This window comes from Fonsecaea multimorphosa (assembly GCF_000836435.1).
Source record: "Fonsecaea multimorphosa CBS 102226 unplaced genomic scaffold supercont1.15, whole genome shotgun sequence".
Classification (NCBI taxonomy): Eukaryota; Fungi; Ascomycota; class Eurotiomycetes; order Chaetothyriales; family Herpotrichiellaceae; genus Fonsecaea; species Fonsecaea multimorphosa.
The window spans coordinates 733,833-751,964 of NW_015971649.1; the positions used below are offsets into that span (position 1 = coordinate 733,833).

General features: G+C 52.2%; 8 protein-coding genes across 8 annotated transcripts; 5 read left to right on the forward strand and 3 right to left on the reverse strand.

Moving 5' to 3' along the window:
• Window positions 1-65: 65 nt before the first annotated feature.
• Z520_07616 (uncharacterized protein) lies at window positions 66-4,820 on the forward strand (the record flags this gene model as incomplete). Its single annotated transcript, XM_016778113.1, has 2 exons — window positions 66-3,935; window positions 4,092-4,820. 2 exons carry the CDS (start codon window positions 66-68, stop codon window positions 4,818-4,820), a joined length of 4,599 nt encoding a protein of 1,532 aa, XP_016631019.1.
• A 539-nt stretch (window positions 4,821-5,359) lies between these two features.
• On the forward strand, window positions 5,360-5,794 carry Z520_07617 (uncharacterized protein; the record flags this gene model as incomplete). The annotated part of the gene is made up of 1 exon (XM_016778114.1): window positions 5,360-5,794. One exon carries the CDS (start codon window positions 5,360-5,362, stop codon window positions 5,792-5,794), a length of 435 nt encoding a protein of 144 aa, XP_016631020.1.
• A 949-nt stretch (window positions 5,795-6,743) lies between these two features.
• Window positions 6,744-7,865, forward strand: Z520_07618 (uncharacterized protein; the record flags this gene model as incomplete). The annotated part of the gene is made up of 1 exon (XM_016778115.1): window positions 6,744-7,865. The coding sequence occupies one exon, from the start codon at window positions 6,744-6,746 to the stop codon at window positions 7,863-7,865; it is 1,122 nt and encodes a 373-aa protein (XP_016631021.1).
• A 354-nt stretch (window positions 7,866-8,219) lies between these two features.
• Z520_07619 (uncharacterized protein) lies at window positions 8,220-10,112 on the forward strand (the record flags this gene model as incomplete). The annotated part of the gene is made up of 7 exons (XM_016778116.1): window positions 8,220-8,427; window positions 8,487-8,566; window positions 8,621-8,788; window positions 8,964-8,985; window positions 9,044-9,096; window positions 9,146-9,310; window positions 9,360-10,112. 7 exons carry the CDS (start codon window positions 8,220-8,222, stop codon window positions 10,110-10,112), a joined length of 1,449 nt encoding a protein of 482 aa, XP_016631022.1.
• A 1,520-nt stretch (window positions 10,113-11,632) lies between these two features.
• Z520_07620 (GDP-mannose transporter) lies at window positions 11,633-12,965 on the reverse strand (the record flags this gene model as incomplete). Its single annotated transcript, XM_016778117.1, has 4 exons — window positions 11,633-12,069; window positions 12,126-12,509; window positions 12,565-12,652; window positions 12,714-12,965. The coding sequence occupies 4 exons, from the start codon at window positions 12,963-12,965 to the stop codon at window positions 11,633-11,635; spliced, it is 1,161 nt and encodes a 386-aa protein (XP_016631023.1).
• A 2,322-nt stretch (window positions 12,966-15,287) lies between these two features.
• On the reverse strand, window positions 15,288-15,983 carry Z520_07621 (uncharacterized protein; the record flags this gene model as incomplete). The annotated part of the gene is made up of 1 exon (XM_016778118.1): window positions 15,288-15,983. The coding sequence occupies one exon, from the start codon at window positions 15,981-15,983 to the stop codon at window positions 15,288-15,290; it is 696 nt and encodes a 231-aa protein (XP_016631024.1).
• Window positions 15,984-16,413: 430 nt separating this feature from the next.
• Window positions 16,414-17,013, forward strand: Z520_07622 (uncharacterized protein; the record flags this gene model as incomplete). The annotated part of the gene is made up of 3 exons (XM_016778119.1): window positions 16,414-16,462; window positions 16,511-16,578; window positions 16,633-17,013. 3 exons carry the CDS (start codon window positions 16,414-16,416, stop codon window positions 17,011-17,013), a joined length of 498 nt encoding a protein of 165 aa, XP_016631025.1.
• Window positions 17,014-17,502: 489 nt separating this feature from the next.
• Z520_07623 (uncharacterized protein) lies at window positions 17,503-17,921 on the reverse strand (the record flags this gene model as incomplete). The annotated part of the gene is made up of 2 exons (XM_016778120.1): window positions 17,503-17,672; window positions 17,804-17,921. 2 exons carry the CDS (start codon window positions 17,919-17,921, stop codon window positions 17,503-17,505), a joined length of 288 nt encoding a protein of 95 aa, XP_016631026.1.
• Window positions 17,922-18,132: the final 211 nt, after the last annotated feature.

Sequence of the window (18,132 nt, forward strand, 5' to 3'; positions counted from 1 at the left end):
CCTTTGACGGATACCCAGGACGGCAATTTGGATAGCTGATTGAGATAAAGAGGCCGCTAGCGGATATGGCTCCTAGAGGTCCAGCTTCCGCGTTCGAGAGCGAAACGTTCGGCCAAGATGCGTCTTTCAGACTCGAGCAACCTGTGGGATCCATGACCATTTCTCCAAGCGGGCGCGATGTCGCATTGGCTTCCAAAGAAGGGCTTCACATCATTGATTTGGATTCTCCCTATTCTCCACCACGTTACCTCCCTCATCGGACTCCCTGGGAAGTTGCCGATGTCCAGTGGTCTCCATTTGCTGCAAGGGACTATTGGGTTGTCAGTACGTCGAACCAAAAAGCTCTGGTTTGGAACCTGGATGCTCGATCATGGCAGGATCCCATCGAATTCGTCCTCCACGGCCATACGAGAGCAATAACCGACATCAACTTTTCCGCCCATCATCCTGACGTTCTTGCAACCTGCGCCGTTGATAGTTTCGTGCACAGCTGGGACTTGCGAGCCCCAGCGAGGCCTGTCAACTCCTTTTCTGACTGGTTTGCTGGCGCAACTCAGGTCAAATGGAACCGGCAGGATGAACACGTTGTTGCAAGTTCTCATGACAAGTTCCTTCACATTTGGGATGACAGAAATGGTGCATATCCTGTACGGACCATCGAAGCCCACGGCACCAAAATCTATGGGATCGACTGGAACCGTCACCTTCAACACAAGATCGTCACTTGCTCCCTGGATCGGACAATCAAGTTCTGGGATCTCGATGGGGAAGAAAGCACGCCGGAGCGCGTCATTGAAACTCCGTTCCCTGTGTGGAGAGCCCGTCATACTCCTTTTGGATGGGGACTGCTCGCCATGCCGCAGCGGGGTAACAGCGACTTGCATCTATATGATCGTCGTGCAGTCAACGGAGCGTTCGAGAATGGTCCAGTGAAGCCAGTTGCAACATTCAAGGGCCATGAGGGTCAAGTTAAAGAGTTCCTGTGGCGCGCTCGGGGTTCAATTATCGACAACATTGATAATCGAGATTTCCAGCTGGTCTCCTGGGGCACAGACAGGGAATTGAGGCTTCATGCACTTGAGACCGACATATATGCAGACATTGGGTATGAAAAAGGTGTCTCCAAAGTCCAACGGCTGAACTTCACACGAAGAGGTGCTGTTTACAAGACTTTTCGCGACGTACCGGGGGACGCCGACTCCCCTTTGGACGAGACACCTCGCAGTGAGGTGTTCCCCCGTCACGGCCACCTCACGCACTTCCGACCTCGCTCAAGCACCAGTGTCGGCATGAGTAAAATACCCGTTTCCCAATTCCGCGGCTGGGTCCAAGGTGGTCGTTATGCGCAAAGATCCGGCATGCATGGACGAGGCAACAATCGGCAGAATACGGACCCAATCTCATGGTTAAAGAACGTAAAGATATTTTCTTGGGACCCTGACACATTGGCCGAAGAGATCCGGCAGGTAGGAGAGAAGTTCAAAAAGGTAGAGTTTGAGGTCGTCGATATCTCGCATCGAAAGGCTGTCATGTCACTCCAAGCCCCTTGGGGGGAAGATCAGAGTCAAGTTTACCTGAGAGTGGAGATGAGATTTCCCAAGTTGTACCCTCGGAATGCAAACGCAGTCTTGACTTTGCAGAAGTCCGGATTCCTGGACGAAGCAACGCACAGACTGATAACTACAGAGTTACACACCATTGCGGAGACATATGCCTCCAGGAAACGCGGCTGTCTGGAAGCAGTCCTGCGGTACTTGCTCAGAGAGCAGAATCTTGAACAAATTGTGGCTTGGGTTCTTGGAGAATCGCTAGTCGATTCAAAGATCCTGGACACGAGCACGGTTGGCGCCGACGACTCTAGCAGTGACAGTGATGATCAACTGGATGGCGTGCGAGAAGGTCTTGACGCTTCAGCGAACATTCTGGTACCGCTGGCAAAGGGTTGCGGTGCCCTTTGGTCCGAGACTGGAAAGTTAGTTTGCTTCTTTCCCGCCAAAGGGAATGAGCCTGTCTCCTTTTTGAGCACTTTAGGGGTCAAAGACCTCGAGGATTCTGAGTCGAGCAGGCTCTTTGAAGGCTTTGGCCGTCTACACGCGAGCTCACCAGCCCGCAAAACCACCCGGGGGGCGAAAACAGCAGACGATGATTCCAACTCTGACACATCAGACTCGTCATGGCATTCATCAAGCAGCTCCTCATCCTCATTCGAGACTGAGCAGAATATTCCCGGTGTCTCATCATACCGGGTTGGGGCTTCTGGTCTGCAGCAACGGTCGCGCTCGCCTGATCGATCCAACCATTCTACCACCGGTGGTCCCAACAAGCTGAATGATGCTCCGCGCAAGAGCGCTGTGACCATTCATACCTTTGATGATCTAGTTCCTTCAAAGCGCGAGCTGGCGGTTGAGTACCAGCTCTCTGGAAACGGCCCAGACGTTTGCAAACACAATGCTACGGTTGCTCGAAATGCGTCCTTAAGAGAGCTTGAATCAGTGTGGACGGTTGTCAGTCTTGTCTTGGCCGACTTGGTCCCTCTGGAAGTTCTCTCGGGCCTGCGGGATCCTACTTTGCAAGACGTGTTAGTGATCGCAAAAAATGCCATGGGAAGACCTCCCAAAAAGAGTGACAACAACCTAGAAAGACGCAAACTGTATGGAAGGACGCGCTGGGGGAACCACCCATTCGGCTCGACATACCTGCTTCCTGCTATCTTCGACCATTACGAGAGACTGGGTGATGTGCAAATGCTTGCTACGTTGGCCTGCGTGCTAGCATCAAGCATCAACAATGGTGTCATACCAGGAGAGGCCCAAGCAAGAGGGCACAATCTTCCTTCCGACAACATCTATCCCACTCAAAGTGACTACTTCCCATCCAGGACCGTCGCGAAATCCTTCTTTCAGAAGGATGTCGATGTGGAAGGAAATGTCTTCATCCAATCCAAAAATGTCCCTCTGGGCCCCAGTGTCCAAGGCCTAGGAGGTTCTGAAAGCCGGCGCAGACCGCACCATGTTTTAGGTCGCCAGGGAAGCCAGTTCTCTTCCAGAGCAGCAAGTTTCATTGCTGATGACTCTCACGAGCAATCCTCGCCCTATTCAGCTGCTGTCTCTGTCTCAACATCTCCTGAAGGAAACCGGCCAAGCAACAAAACAACTTCCGGCATTTCTTATTCTTCTGCGCGAGCAAGCTTGTCGGCCTTGACGCAGTCGTACTCAAACTCTCCTCCAAATCAAAGTTCATCATCAGGGTTTGCATCTAGTCTGAAAAAATATAGTCCCTCAGGGTCACTGGCCCCTGGTTGGGTACCTTCTGGCATATTTGGCAGCCAAACGGCGAACAGGGGTTCGCGGATGTCGTTCCATCACCACGAAGGTGCAAGTCAAGATAGTCGCGAGCTAGGCAATCGCTCATCGTTGTCATCGTCCGGCGCGCAGAGTTCTCGGAGAAGTAACACTTTGCGAACTTCGGCAAGTCGGCGCAGCGGTGTATCTGCGGTCGAGTCTGAGGTCTCAGAGAAGACTTTTGGCAAGAAGCCTCCAAAGCGCAGGAAGATTAAAACACGCCTGGTCAACCAGGACAGATTCGATCTGGACGGGTACTCATCCGCGTCGATCTTGGACCGTGTCCTCGAAAAAAAGTGCAGGGCATACCGGGAAAGCTATGCACATGTTCTCGACGTGTGGCAGTTGCACTTACAGCGCGCCGAGGTTCTCAAATTCGACGGAATGGCAGCAGAAAGGTCCGACATGGGACATGGCCGGCCAAGTGCTGTTCACCCACCGCCCGTCAATGGTTTGGAGCGGCCACGCAGAAAGACCTTGACTTTGACATCTCGTGCCACGGATCTTGGTCTGGAAATAAGATGCCTGTGTCGCAATTGTGGAGAGCTCCTAGCACCAATAGAGAAAAATGGCATACCCATCGGATGGCATTGTGTAAGTCCGCCGTGCATTCTATCACATCGAAGTTCAGGAGTGAGAGCTCCTAAAGCCCCCAAGCGAAGTGCATGTGCGATTTGCAATACCTCAATCGGGAGCCTAGCGGTGCCTTGCTTGCAGTGTGGGCATATGACATGCTATGATTGTGCTCAGGGATGGTTTGGTGCTCGACTAGCAAAGCACGAGAAGACGGCATCGAGGCGGTCTTCGGCTGAGAAATCACAGCTTTCGCCAATTGAGGACGAGGATGGTGCGGATGGTTTTGACGAAGAACAACCAGATGAACATGACACCTGTCCTACGGGCTGTGGCTGCTCCTGTGCGACTCTCACCACTTTTACTGTACCATATCCTCCGTCAACCGAGGACAACCTCGCCACCAGCAATCAAGAGCATGCCTACCTTGAACCGCCCCAATTGACCCATCAACTCAGCCGTAGCAGCGCAGGAAGTTCGAACCTCCCTCGCTCAACAAGTCTCCTCGTCCCTCCTTCATCTCAGTCGCACTCTTCTACCGACACCGGCCCTGGAGGCGCCGATACTGCGCTGGCGGCGTTTCTAGCTCTCACTCAATCCCATCAACGATCGAAATCTGTAAATCTGGCGTCAGCGCGGACCAAGACTTCCTCTGTTTCTCGTCCCTCCGAAACGCAGAGCCCAGGCGGTTCAGGTAAAACGCCAAACGAAAGTGGCAAAACAACTATATCAGATAGCGATGCGGAGCTGGCTACGGCGCCGCAATCAGGAGAGGGGGATGATTCCAACTCCCTCAATCCTTTCGCTGGGAGTACACTTGCAACCCTGGGCAGAGGGATTGGTGCGGGCCTAAGTCGTGGATTGACTTCGAAGGCCAGCGACGCCACGATTCGGAAAATCAAATGATATTTGCTTATCTTTGTTCGACTAGGTTTGCGGGTGAACGTGAGTTGTCAATACTATGGCAAAGGATGCGGGAGACAATGTGTACGAGTACGAGATGTGATGAACAGACACGAAGACAGGAGGAAACCAAGTTTGTCTCCCTTGATCTTTCATGAAAACAGAGACTAGGATCATGTCTCTTTGGTACGCGCAGGTAGTGAACTTGCTTTCCTTTGATTGACCAACAAGAATCCTATCCGATCAGGGAATCCCTCCAATTGTGCAGCAGTGACTCATGTAAACAGCTCAATGATACAAGCTTCGAGACGCGCACGACGCGTTCCTGAGCACACACTATAAAGGTACATTTCCTGTGGTTCTTGTGACTCCCATCTCACTCTCACATCATGTCTCGCTACAATCGACCCCGGGCAACCAATAACCTACCGGCCGAACGATACCAGGGCCGTGCCTCGTTTGCGACAGAACCACCATCCAAGTAAAAACGCAAGGGCATGGTGGAGGACACACTTTCTCTGGTGCCTCAGGTCCTCACGAGTATGGGAATCACCCAAGAACAATCACAGTCGACCTTCTTCCCGTCACAGCTCGAACCCCTCGACCACAACGCTTCCCCGGGACACACATACACGAACATCAAAGTACGATATGGCGACACATTCTCGTTAACCCGACAACTCCTCAAATCTCGCCCCGACTATGTGCACAAAACAGCAGTGCTAAAGTGCGCTTCCGACGCGGAATTGGCTGGAGGTTGGCGACACCGATTCGGCACCACACAAGAGGACGCACTTTGCTACTCATCAACACTTGGGCCGACGCTGGACCAGTGGAGAGAGAAGTATCCCTGGCGGACAGTGGTCCAGCGAGACCGCAACAACCCCGGCGAGTGTGCCGGCGTCTTTTCACCGCAGGTGGTGATTTTCCGGGACGAAATCTCCGGCAACTGTGAAACGCTGCCCAAGAAGGACTGAACGACCGTGAGCGTCGTGAGCGTCGCGGCTTTGGCCTGCCCGCCGCTCGTCCCGAAACAGAGCTCCAAGAAGAAAGCGGCGGTAGGGGAAATACGCGGGAAACTCGACAAGGACGTGGTGACGGTTAAGGAGAGATTCCGAATGGCACTACGCATGGCCGCGAGACATGATCAGAGTGTCTTAATGTTGGCTGCTCTGGGCTGCGGCGTCTGGAAGTGCCCGCCTAGACAGGTTGCGGAGCTTCTGCAGGAATGCTTGCGAGAGGCCGAGTTGGGGGGATGGTTCGAGGAGATCTGGATTGGGATATATGATGAGGCAGTCTTCAGGGTTTGGGAGGAGGTTTTCAACGGGGGCGCCGGATAAGGCAAAGACGGGCCTACAACCAAGGGAGGTGGAAGGGAGGTGGATATGGGCGTCCAGACACAAGAAACTGATCGCAGGACTTGTACATAGAAATCGACATGAGTACAGGCTGAACTTGACAGCCGTGTGTACAAATCGCCAAACAGTCAGACCAATGTCCTGCGAACCTTCAAAGACAAGCAATTTGCAATCTGAGCAGAGATGACTCTTGACTTACAATGTCTAAATGATCCCATATTTCTATGGGATGTAGAAGTTGTTGATCACACCTTTCAGTTCGCATGGATCCTCAGAGCAGCCGCTCGGTATTGTAGCCTTTTATTCTAGTGCGGCCGATTCCATGCGTAACAAACAGTGAATGTGACCCTTGTTGCGCCATCTTCCCGGTTTCATACAGCACTCAGGTTGTTCGAGTAGCCCTCCGCCATTGATACGTTTGGGAGGCACAGGGCAGATGCTGGCGCGATATTTTTAACTCCCCAAGGCTTGGCAACTGGGGAAGAGGGAAGAAGAGAAAAAACATCTACATACCTTATCGTAATCATTCGCAGGACTACTTGTTTTGAGAGTCTCTGTGCGGGAGTAGATGGGCAAGATTCAGCGTCAAGGCCGCAAGCACCATTCAACATTCGGCAAATCGACCGTGGTCAGGAGGCAGCACAGCCATCAACAAGCGCAAAGTCCCGCCAACTTGAAAGCTGCAGCCTCTCCCAGCGGAGGCCAACAACATGGTCGGCCACAGGCCCGGGTGAAGGTGCCGTTTACCAAGCATGACAATGTGCTACTTGTTGGCGAAGGAGATTTTTCATTCTCGCTGTCGTTGAAACTACACCACAAAGTGCGCCAGATGGTAGCTACCTGCTACGACTCAAAAGAGGTCCTCCAGAGCAAGTACCCGGAGGTTCAGAAGACAACGACACAGCTCCAGTCGGATGGACACCAGGGAGATGAAATTGACGAGGGCACAAACGACAACGAGGATGAATGGAAAGGGTTTTCTCCTTCACCGCCGAATTCTCCCATTCACAAACAACCCAAAGACCCGAACAGAATCCTGGATGAGAACCCTGTCCACGTCCTCTATGGCATCGATGCAACCAAGCTCTCTTCGGCGCACAAGAAGGCCCTGCGGCCATATTCTCCATTCACCAAGATTGTCTTCAACTTCCCACACGTTGGAGGTCTCAGTACAGACGTGAACAGGCAAGTCCGGTACAACCAAGAACTGCTGGTAGGATTTTTCCAGTCGGCCAAGCCACTGCTCTCTTCCCGAAACCGTCCGGCAACGATACGGCAGGCGGAAGCGGATGACATGAGTGATTACAATTACGATGATACGTCAGAGACATCAGAAGGTCGCAACCCTGGGGCGGTGAATGGTCAGATTCTCGTCACCCTGTTTGAGGGCGAGCCTTACACGTTGTGGAATATCCGGGACTTGGCCCGTCACTGCGGCCTCAAGGTCGTGGAGAGCTTCAAGTTCCCCTGGTCTGCTTACCCCGGGTACCACCATGCTAGGACTGCGGGGGACATCGTCACCGGCAAAGACAGGAGTGACGAAGGAAAGAGGAGGGGCGCCTGGAGAGGAGAGGAGCGCGATGCACGGTGCTACGTGATGGAGGACCAGAATGCGGAGCCGGAGGATGTGGTGTCTCGCAGACGGAAGAGAAGAAGGAAGCAGGGGAGTGAGGACAGTGACAGCGACTGACACTCACCGTCTGAAGATGTATTCTTAAGTACCTACGTATATGGACCTACATAACCAGGTAGGTCTCTATCACCGAGTCCTTTGTCCGAGAGGAGGCGAGGAGGATCCATACCTACATACCTAGGTATTGTTGCCAAGACGCTCCCCTGCCTGGTGACCTTCAAGTTGGTGAGGCACAAGCATTGCATCCACTTTCTCCGCAAACTCGAGCTACGCCGGCCCCCAATTATTTCCTCTTTCTTTTCTCTCCCTTCACTTCCTTCCCATCCCTCACCAGTGAACCCACCACTGAATTAGACCTCACAGTTTTGTCGCATCAAGACCTTCCATCTCACACACGCGCACCTCTCCGTCATGACAGACGACGCGCCCCGCAAGCGGTCGCGCTTCGACCAGACAGAACCCGAGCCACGAAAGACTTCACGCTTCGACCGACGCTCCAGATCTCCTTCTTCCCGACACAGCGAATCCAGGAGAAGTCGCAGTCCGCTCGCAAAAGCTAGTCAGAGTCCCGCAGCGAGTGAGAAGCGCAGCACCCCTCTGGATCCAGCTGCTGCCGCAGGTAATTTGATCAGTCCCTTTGGATGCTTGCTTTGGCGCGTTGCTAACCATATCCCCAAGCTGCGGCCGCTGCGAAGATTAATGCGGAGCTACAAGCCCGCAAGGGAATCCAGCATGTCGACGTCCCTCCAGTTCGATCGGTAAGTTGTTCTAGGTTGTCCTTGAGACTGTCCGTGCGCTTACTGTCTCTCAAGTCGTCGACGCCGACTCCTGCCCCTACTCCTGCGACGCCTTCCTCAGGTCACAGCGGCGCTAAAGTCGACGGCGAGATCTACATTGCGGACGGTGACTATATCAAGGACATTGAGGTCAATGACTTGCGCAACCGCTACACTTTAACAAAGGGCTCCACACAAAAGATGGTAAATTTTCCTCGCCTGTTGTGATGGCATCATGACGCTTTGGCCCTGGGCCAGCAGCCAAGCTGTCCTCACCCAATGACCCATCTTGGTCGACGACTAGCACTACTGTACTTGTCGAAGGATGTTTCAAACAAAATGTGTCTGGGTAATTTGCTGACTAGTTGCCTCCCTTTAGATCAAGGACGAGACAGGAGCTGGTATGCTTCCCCCAGCAAATATTTGTTTTTTTGCACAAGACTTACCTGTATTCTGAAGATGTCACAACTCGCGGCTCCTACTATCCAGATAAGTCCATGGCTACGGCAGCAGTAAGACAGCAGGACCTGCACAAACGACCCGTCGACTAATGAGACACAGAATCCACCGTTGTATCTGCACGTCACTAGCACCACTAAGGCTGGGCTTGAAAAGGCGATTGCAAAAATCGAGGAGCTCATGAAGCAAGAACTGCCCAACCTTGTTGATGAAAGACGCTTCCGTCGAAGAGAGCCAGAGCAATTCGAACGAGATGAATTTGGCAGGGTAAGTGAGACAGACCGAATAGGCGCTCTTGCAACTCACTTGTGATCAGAGAAAATGGCCCGAAGAGCGCATCCCCATCGACATGGAAAATATCCCTGGCTTCAATCTTCGCGCACAGGTTGTCGGTCAAGGCGGTGCGTACGTCAAGCACATCCAACAAGAAACCGGATGTCGAGTCCAAATCAAGGGCCGCGGGTCTGGCTTCATGGAACACAGCACCGGACAGGAGTCGGATGAGCCAATGTATCTCCACGTTGCCGGACCTCAACCCGCCCAAGTTCAGAAGGCCAAAGAACTTTGTGAAGATCTACTTGCTAACGTCCGCGTCAACTTTGAGCACTTCAAAGCGAACCCGCCGCCGCCGAGACTGGAGTCATACACTGATGGTTATGGAGCTGATGCAAATCGCAGTTCTTATGGCGGACGCGGAAGAGACCACGGTCGCGACAACAGCTACTCCCATGGCAGCAACAGCTACAACTCTCCCTATGCTGGTGCGTCGGCCAGTCCTGCGCCTGGAACCGTTTCTTCGCCAACAGACTACACCGCACAATACGCTCAGTACTATGCAAGTCAACCTGGGGGCGATCCTTATGCCGCCTACGGCGGCTATCAGAACTACGTCGCTTATTATCAATACTACCAGCAACAGGCCGCTGCCGCTCAACAACAGTCTCCTCCCCCACCGCCAGCGGCAGATTCGAATCCACCGCCGCCTCCAGCGGATAGTGGTGCTGCACCACCACCCCCACCACCTCCAGCTAGTGGCTATTCGGCAGTGCCGCCGCCTCCAGGTTTATGAGCACGTATGGTCTCGTTTGGCTGACGGTGTCAGATCAAAGCACTGCGACATCTTATTTCAGGGCATCACATTCGCGTCTCTCTTCTCCGCAATCTTTTTGACTTGACCTCTTCTTTTCCGCCATGAGTATAGCAATATTTCTGCCAGTGGGAACGCGGTTTGTATTTCAAAACGCACAGCACAGGACGGGCCAACTTGCACGTTGGACAGGCAAAGTATCACAAAAAGGGACATAAAATTTTTGAGAGAGCTGATCGGTCAATAGGGACCTGATCCCATTTAATTCCATTTGCCAAAGCCTTGCTCGTGTGTTGTTAGTAGCTGACCTTTGTTGGGCGTAGACGTGACATTTTCGATCAGCAGCTCTGCTCTGCTCAGCTCAGCTCGGCGTAGTGAGCATACCATGTGATGAGAGATGGGTATGACTTTACCGAGTATGTTGCCGAGTTTGATCAAGGTCGACCTGACAAGCCAGCCGCTGGGCTGCATGTGAGTGAGCCCAAAACTGCTCTTGTCCATCATCTCACAAACCCAGGCCGCTGGGGGGTCCGAACTCTCAGGGGAACCGCATGCTGCCCCTTGGGCCTGCCTGGACGGGGAACTTCGAAGCGCCCCCTAAGCACGGTGCATGGCCAGGAGAGAAACGGAACCGAGTATCCTACCTACATATTTGGATCTCGTACTCGGTATGGCAATTCGAAGATTTGGTCCTTCGAGGGCCATCTATTCCTTATATTACAAAGGGCATCAAGCCACCACACCACCCCGACAGTGGATTTCTTTTCTTTTCTTTTCTTTGCTGTTCTGCTTTGTATGATCGACGACCCAAGCAATCAACCAACGGGCCCCTTTTGTCTGTTCGGGTTGCCAATGCCAGGAGGAGAACTGGCTAACCTACAGGACCTTAGGTATGTAGACCGGTGCCTAATACCGCGTATTAGGTACCTATATGTACCTATCTAATTATCATATAATGAACGAACGAACAGGCAGGCAAGGCCACGAACGTGTGTTCCCGGCTGCCCTCCAGAAAATACGATAGGCAATGTTAAGCTTGACGAGGCTGTAAATTCTCTGATACAAACTTCTGTATAGGATACCTAAACCTATATATTTTGCACTTCAGCTTCTCTGTTGGCACCATGATTATTAGATAGCAAACACTTCCCAGTGTTGACTTCCCAGTGTTGACTTCCCAGTGTTGACTTCCCAGTGTGGACTTCAGTCAAACCATTGCTTCTGCCGCCAGGTAGAAATGGAACAAGGTGTATTCTAACAAATTCTAGGGGTTTTTTTTTAAAGTACAGGAAGCCGAACGGAACATTTCGCGTCGATATGATTCTTGTTTCGACATGACCTCTTACGTTTCAGAAATCTCTCGAGCCCACCCTGGTGCCTGGCCCGCCACAAATCAAACGCCTCGCAATGCATAAGATCTTCGTCCAAAGGCCATTGACCAAGTCAACATATCGGAGAATAGTAGTCTGCAACTTCCTGCCATCTCCTCGCTCCCTCCGTTCTCATGCCTTCAGGCTGTCTCGGTTACTCTGGCTGCTGGCACTCATAGTATTTGCCGTGGGAAGAATCGTCTTGGGTTTCGAAGACTCTCGGACTTTGGCAAGCGCATAGACGATTCCGCTGACAAACCCGACGACAATGGCCGAGACACTAGGGATAGTGACAGGGGCGTCGAAAAAGATGAGGCCAGAGACGGCAATGGGAAGTTTGTTCAGCGCCCCAACCATCGAGTATGTGGTTGAGGATGTGGCCCGCACACACCACGCTGACGTGTATGAAATGAAAATCGAGGACAAGCCGGTAAAGATCATCGCGCCAATGATTGCATTCCGTGCATCGATCGGGAAGTTCTTCGTCAGGTTAACAGCGGACCAGTCTTCCAGGATCAAGGAGGCGGCCAAGAGGATGGGGATGGTCAGGAGGTTGTTGTAGAACATAGCTAAAGGTATGCGATTAGTGTGTGTCCAGGCCTCAGAAAGATCTCAATCGACTCACTGTCAAAATCCTTGAAGTTCGTAAGTTTGATGCGCTTGCGCATTCCCAACACGTAGGCTGCAGTAGACAAGCAATTGGCAAACATCCAGATATATCCGGCGTTCAGAGTCGCCAATTGCGCCGTCGCAGCAGCCGAGGCGGAGCCATGTGATTCGAGAGCGTGCTTGATATCGGCCCATGCCGCAATGACGGAGCTGAAGACCATCAATCCGAAGGAGAAAAGAGCCATGGACGAAACCGAGCCACCAAACCATAGCACCTCACCGTAGGCGATCAGAATGATGGTCAAATTCTTGAAGATGGTGTAAACGGGGATTGAGAGGTATCGCAGGGCTTTTGTGCTCGTGTAGATCATTCCGATCAGGAGGAGGGAAATGGGAAACCCTGAGACTCGTTAGGCCCAGCGCCATGGACAATGAAATTTGGTTTCAACTCGTACATTTTTTGGCCTCGTCTGCTTTGAAGTCCCGATACGTAATGACGCCTGCAGTTTTGCAAGATTGGATTGCCACAACGCAGACAATTGACTGGAGGAGAATGAAAGTCAGCTGGAGGTGTAGAGGACATTTGTCGAAAGGGTCAACGAACCTGGACAGCCAACAGAAAGAAATTCAGATTATAGTCAGGAAACGAGAGAATGTATTTGTTGGCCACAGTCATCAAGATAGAAGAGGCGCAATAGCTGACAACGGGAAGAATGGGGTTGTTCTGCCAGTTCGACGAAGGGGGTGTATATCTCGGGACTGAGGTTTGAGGAGCGTGATTGAAGGCCCTGCCCTGCTTCTCTCCGAGTTCCATCTCGTTGCCCTCGAGAAATCTCTTCTTCTCTTCTTCGGCCATCTCTTTTTCTAGCGTAGGTGTCCTGACCGTGGAAGGTGGGCAATGAGACAACCAAATGACGCGGCTTTGCGGAGGGGTCGGAAAGAGTGTAGGGGCTGCAAAGTCGGGAGCCGAAGAGAAGTGAAGAAGTCAGAACAAAGTCGGGGATGGAAATGTTGATATTAAGGTCCGAAGATGAAGAATATGAGAAGGAAAAGAAGGTGGGAGCGTGGTTCGAAATGCGCGTTTGGCAGGTGGTGGAAATAGAGAATTTGATTAGAGGCTGTGGGAAAAAGGGACGATTCATCAGTGAATGAGAAAAAAGGGGAGACGCAGGTGGACGCGCAATTGCAAAGTCGGAAGTGGCTGCAGCTTTGTCCTCTCAGCGTGGCTGACGTGCGTCAATCATTCTCTCCTGGATGGCTACCTAGCAGGCACTGGGTGGGCTACTCTGGTGGCTACGGGCACCACGGGGGCTCAACTGGGCGTCGATTTGCAGCGCCCAGGTGCCCGTGGTGTGCCTAGAGCCAGCCTGAACCAGCCTACATAGTAAGCCCCGCCAAACGAGCGGCAGCCCAGCTAAGCCTTCGCCAGGTCGCGACGCCCCGAAGTTGGGTCCAATCAGCCTTTGCATGTTCAGCTCAGCAAATATAATTTCCGATATCTTCATTCTGCTGCCCGCCTGCAGGTACAATCCCTGTCCATACAAAATTGTCCGGACTACGGAGTATATCGCACCCGCTACCTGTCTCGCGTCTCAATAGCGCCTGGCGATCAGATTTCCTCCCCGGTAGATCCAGCCGATCGCATTTGATACCAACTGCCAGCAGCGGAAAAAGAAGATACCGGATATTTCCTACGGCCAAGGTCCCTTCGACTGCGGGTCTGTTTCAGCATCTGGACTACCTTGGTGACCTTGACACTGCGATTACCGTTGATAGGGGGTTATAACACTTTCCTCAACCATCCCAAGTCAGGCATGCCGCTGAGGCTCATTCTCGCTTGTGTCGGATGAGATAACTACAACTGAGCTAAGGAGTAAGGACAAGAAACGCCCAGTCTAACTTGCGTCAATCAAAGAGACGGTTCCCCCGTCTTTCCGTCTTCATGTCCTCAGGGAAGAGACGCGTTGGGAAAATTCACGTCTTGAGACTTTATAGACCATCACAGACGCTGGCATGCAGCTGAAGTTCTGACCAACCACCAACCATAAACGCGAGGGAATTACCCTCGTCTTCATCGCGATCGACGCAGACAGACGGCCACCTTGTATCTGACGATCCCCGTCTTCTCCAGGAGAACACCTGAGATTACTTGAATAGGGGTCTTGGATGAACCTGACATTGTCCCTGACCAGTGTCTCTCCAGCAATGCTGATCCTGCGGTTGATCGATGACATCTAGGAGCAGGCTTGAATCGAGTTACTTCTAAGACCGATATCGTCCTCGACAGTTCAATGGTTGCCAGCTTCGACGACGTGTGGATCGAAACAATAGCCGCTCACTTTGCCGACCCGCATCTATCTTCTGCATGCACTATAACCCAAAGTTCGGGCAATATTAATTCTCTCCGAGCGAAACAGCTGGAGAGAGGAGGGATAGGCATGTGATGCCCACTTTGACATGCTGCATCCACTTTCACCTGTCGATTTGTTACGATATGGGTCATATCCATCCCTGTGCTGCTCGGAGGATGATATCTATCAAGAAAACCTCTCCGAAGGCCTTATGAGCAAGTCAAAATCCGACAGACCCGCGCGCTGACTGACTCAGAACTTGGACTGCTGATGTTGATATCATGTTTCTGCAGCTTAATCCTGGTGACAGTATATTGGGACTAACAATTTCACTAACGCTACGAGGTACACTGATGCCAGCTAGTGTCTCTCACGATGGTGCGTATTATCTCAGACTGGATCCACTTCAATATTGCTCTTTCATTGCTGCCTAGATACGGTATTAGGACAGCCAGAATAGAAGCTGCAATGCCGTCACAGAAAGAACCGCCAGTGGCAATCCATCATTGACCACACTCCTGACCCTGGCCTCCAGATTTGATCTGGCCGGACCATTTCGCAGCACACCCCTTTCTTACATTGAGGATCGACACAAAATCCTCATGTTTTCCTGTGCCCGTCACATTGCCTTGAATTCGGGGATGTCGTACCACCTTTGAGAGGATCAGGGCATCACCAGCGCTTTGCGACTTGAATCGGGTACCCGTTATGCTCGGGCAATGGCGGACCAGTGTGTGGAATATTGGAGGCTTGGTCCCGAACGAGCGAGGCGAGGCGTCAACTGCTGTGGCCGCGGTCGTCACTGGCAGAGTTCGTTCCGGAGTCCTTCAGTCCCAGTCGTCATCGTCATCTTCGTTCTTCTGATTGCGACTGCGGATAGCTCCACGGACTGCTTTCCGATGATCTGGGGCTTCCTCGTTGTCATCACTTCTCTCGTCTTCGTGTCCAAGGAGGAGCCTCTTAGTCAACACTTTCCAGCCGAGAAGTACATCCTCCAGAGCTCTGGTGACATCCACACTGCCCTCTTTGCCATCCCAGCATAGACCCTCAAAACCGGTAACTCTCCCTTTGACTGCTCCCTTGACAAAACCAATCACACATGGCAACACTCTGACACGCAACTTCTCAACCACAAACGGCGCATTTTTGACATCGACTCTGGCAAAGGAAACATCCGCATTCCCGTATTCCGCATGCTTTTCTGCAATGAGCTCACAGTGGGTGTCCATTGTGTTACACCTCGCAAATTCGGGGTGGAAGAAATGGAGCACTGCCCTCTCGTGCTCAGTCGTGAAAGCAAGAGCCTCGTCATCACTGCTCAAGGTGATATAGGCCTTCTTGACCGTGGCAAAGGTCGTAGTCCCGGCGGACGCGCCCGCTGCATTTTTCAATTCTTCCAGTCTCCGAGCACGATAAGCTCCAGAGTCTTCCACCTCCAGTGATGCTAGGATCGCATCTGCATCTTCGTCCTCTCGATCGTGATTGATGCCGCTCTCTTTGCCAGTGCCACTATCAAGTGCCATTTTAGTCCGTAGATGCAACGCGTTAAAGGGTCTTACACCATCGCGTCAACGTCCGGGCTGCCTCTCAATTTGGTACGAAGGACTGTATTTCGTCGATTGATATTCGTACACCCTATTAAAAAAAGCCGCCTTGGTGTTTCGAGGGATAATAACTGCTGAGGAGGAAAGCGCTAAATAGCCAAATGATCCGCCGGAGACAAGGTCTTGGCAAAAATGAAGTCTTGGCATGCGGAAGCCCACAATCGAGTTGCCCGACAATCTGCGACTTGAGATTGACAACTTTTTCGACGACCACCTACAACACCAACTCTTCCCGGCACAATATTAGCAGAGATGGCGCCACCGACTCAAAAGCCTAAAGGTACGAAATTGTCCCATGTCTTGGACGGGTAAAGCGAGGGGAAAACAAACCGGAGGTGAACATTTGAAAATGCTCAATCCGACCGCTGGAGAGAAACTCTTTGGCTTCGCCCTCTGCCGTCAGACTTGTGCGTGAAGCAGGGAAGACTAATACTTGCACGATTCAGGTGGCTCCTCGAAGCCAAAGAAGCCGAGTGCGAAGGCGAACCAGGCCGCCAAAGCTACCCTCAGAGGCGTACGTTGACTGTAGTCGATCATGAAAGGCAAGACATCTCACAATTCATTTCAGGTCCATACCGGCAAAGCCCGCAAAATCCGCACATCCACCACCTTCCACAGACCCAAGACGCTCGTCCTCTCGCGATCCCCCAAATACCCGCGCAAGTCCATCCCCCACGAGACGAGACTCGACCACCACAAGGTGCTCATCCACCCGTTGAACACCGAGAGCGCGATGAAGAAGATCGAAGAGCACAACACGCTGGTGTTCATCGTGGACACCAAGGCCAACAAGCGACAGATCAAGGAAGCCCTCAAGAAGCTGTACGACGTGGAGACGGTCAAGATCAACACCCTGATCAGACCCGATGGGACCAAGAAGGCGTTTGCGAGATTAACATCGGATGTGGATGCGCTGGATATTGCGGCCACGAAGCTGTCGATTGTGTAAAGTGGGGAGTCTCTGCAAGGGGGGAAGTGAGGTCGTGATGGATTGCTTGGGTCCATCGATCTGGCATCTACGCATTGCATCGGTATCAAGGGCATGATATTCAGCCAAGGGGTCTCAGTCGACGCTCGATGTAGAATCTCGAGTTTCATGATTGACACACGAAAAACGACGGGCGTCGCCAAAAGATAGGAGCAGAAATTCTTTCAATTGCTTTTTTTCGAGATGGAATGTCGTTGTTACAAATGAGCCCAAAAAAGCCTTGCCTGCCTGCATGGCTGCAGCTCGATCCAAGCCCCAGCTATCCGTCGTCGGATCCCAATCCAAACGTACTTGTAGTGCCCATCTTCTTTTTTCCTGACCGATGAATTTTCACACCTCACGCAAAGTAACCCTTTCTATTCTGTACAATACCGCACCCTCGTGACTAAATGCATTGGAGCCAGGCTCCTGTATCTCCAATCATCCAGAAAGTGTCGAGGATGAGGATCATTATTGACTCGCCCTCAACGCCTCCAAATGTTTCAGAATCACCATGTTCGAATCAAACAGGCGGTTGACGCAGTTTGTCATGCACGACTCTTCCTTGCCGGCCAGTTTGCCCGAGGATATCGAGCCCGTGATGCACTTCTTGAAGCACAGCTCGGTCAATTCGTGGATTTCTGCACGTCGCGGCAAACATCGAACAAACAGTGTCAGTGGAATTCTTTCTCTTTCTCTTTTCTTCATGGATTATTGACTTTGTAAAGGGCCGGAGAAAAGGGGGAGGGGGATGGAAGGAGACGCATCTTACGTTTCTGGACCTGGGCCTTTTGCGACTCGCTTTGGAGAAAGACCTGCAGCTCCTGCTTTTCGCGGGGCGTGAGTCGTTCGACGTCTTGGGCGTTGATGCTGAGTTCGCTGTCGTCCATGGTTGCGTGGGCGGTTGATTAAGTGGGAAGATATAGGACGCCGAGGATGGGGAGGCAGGTTGTTTGTTTGAATGTGCGCAGTTTGTTCAGATATCGATCGATGTAGCGGAACGGAGTTGGCGTTTGCGCAAGCTACATACCTACCTAGGACAGGCTGCAAGACCCAGTCAAAATCGTCCATTGCCGGAACTCAGCCTTGCCTTGGCACAGA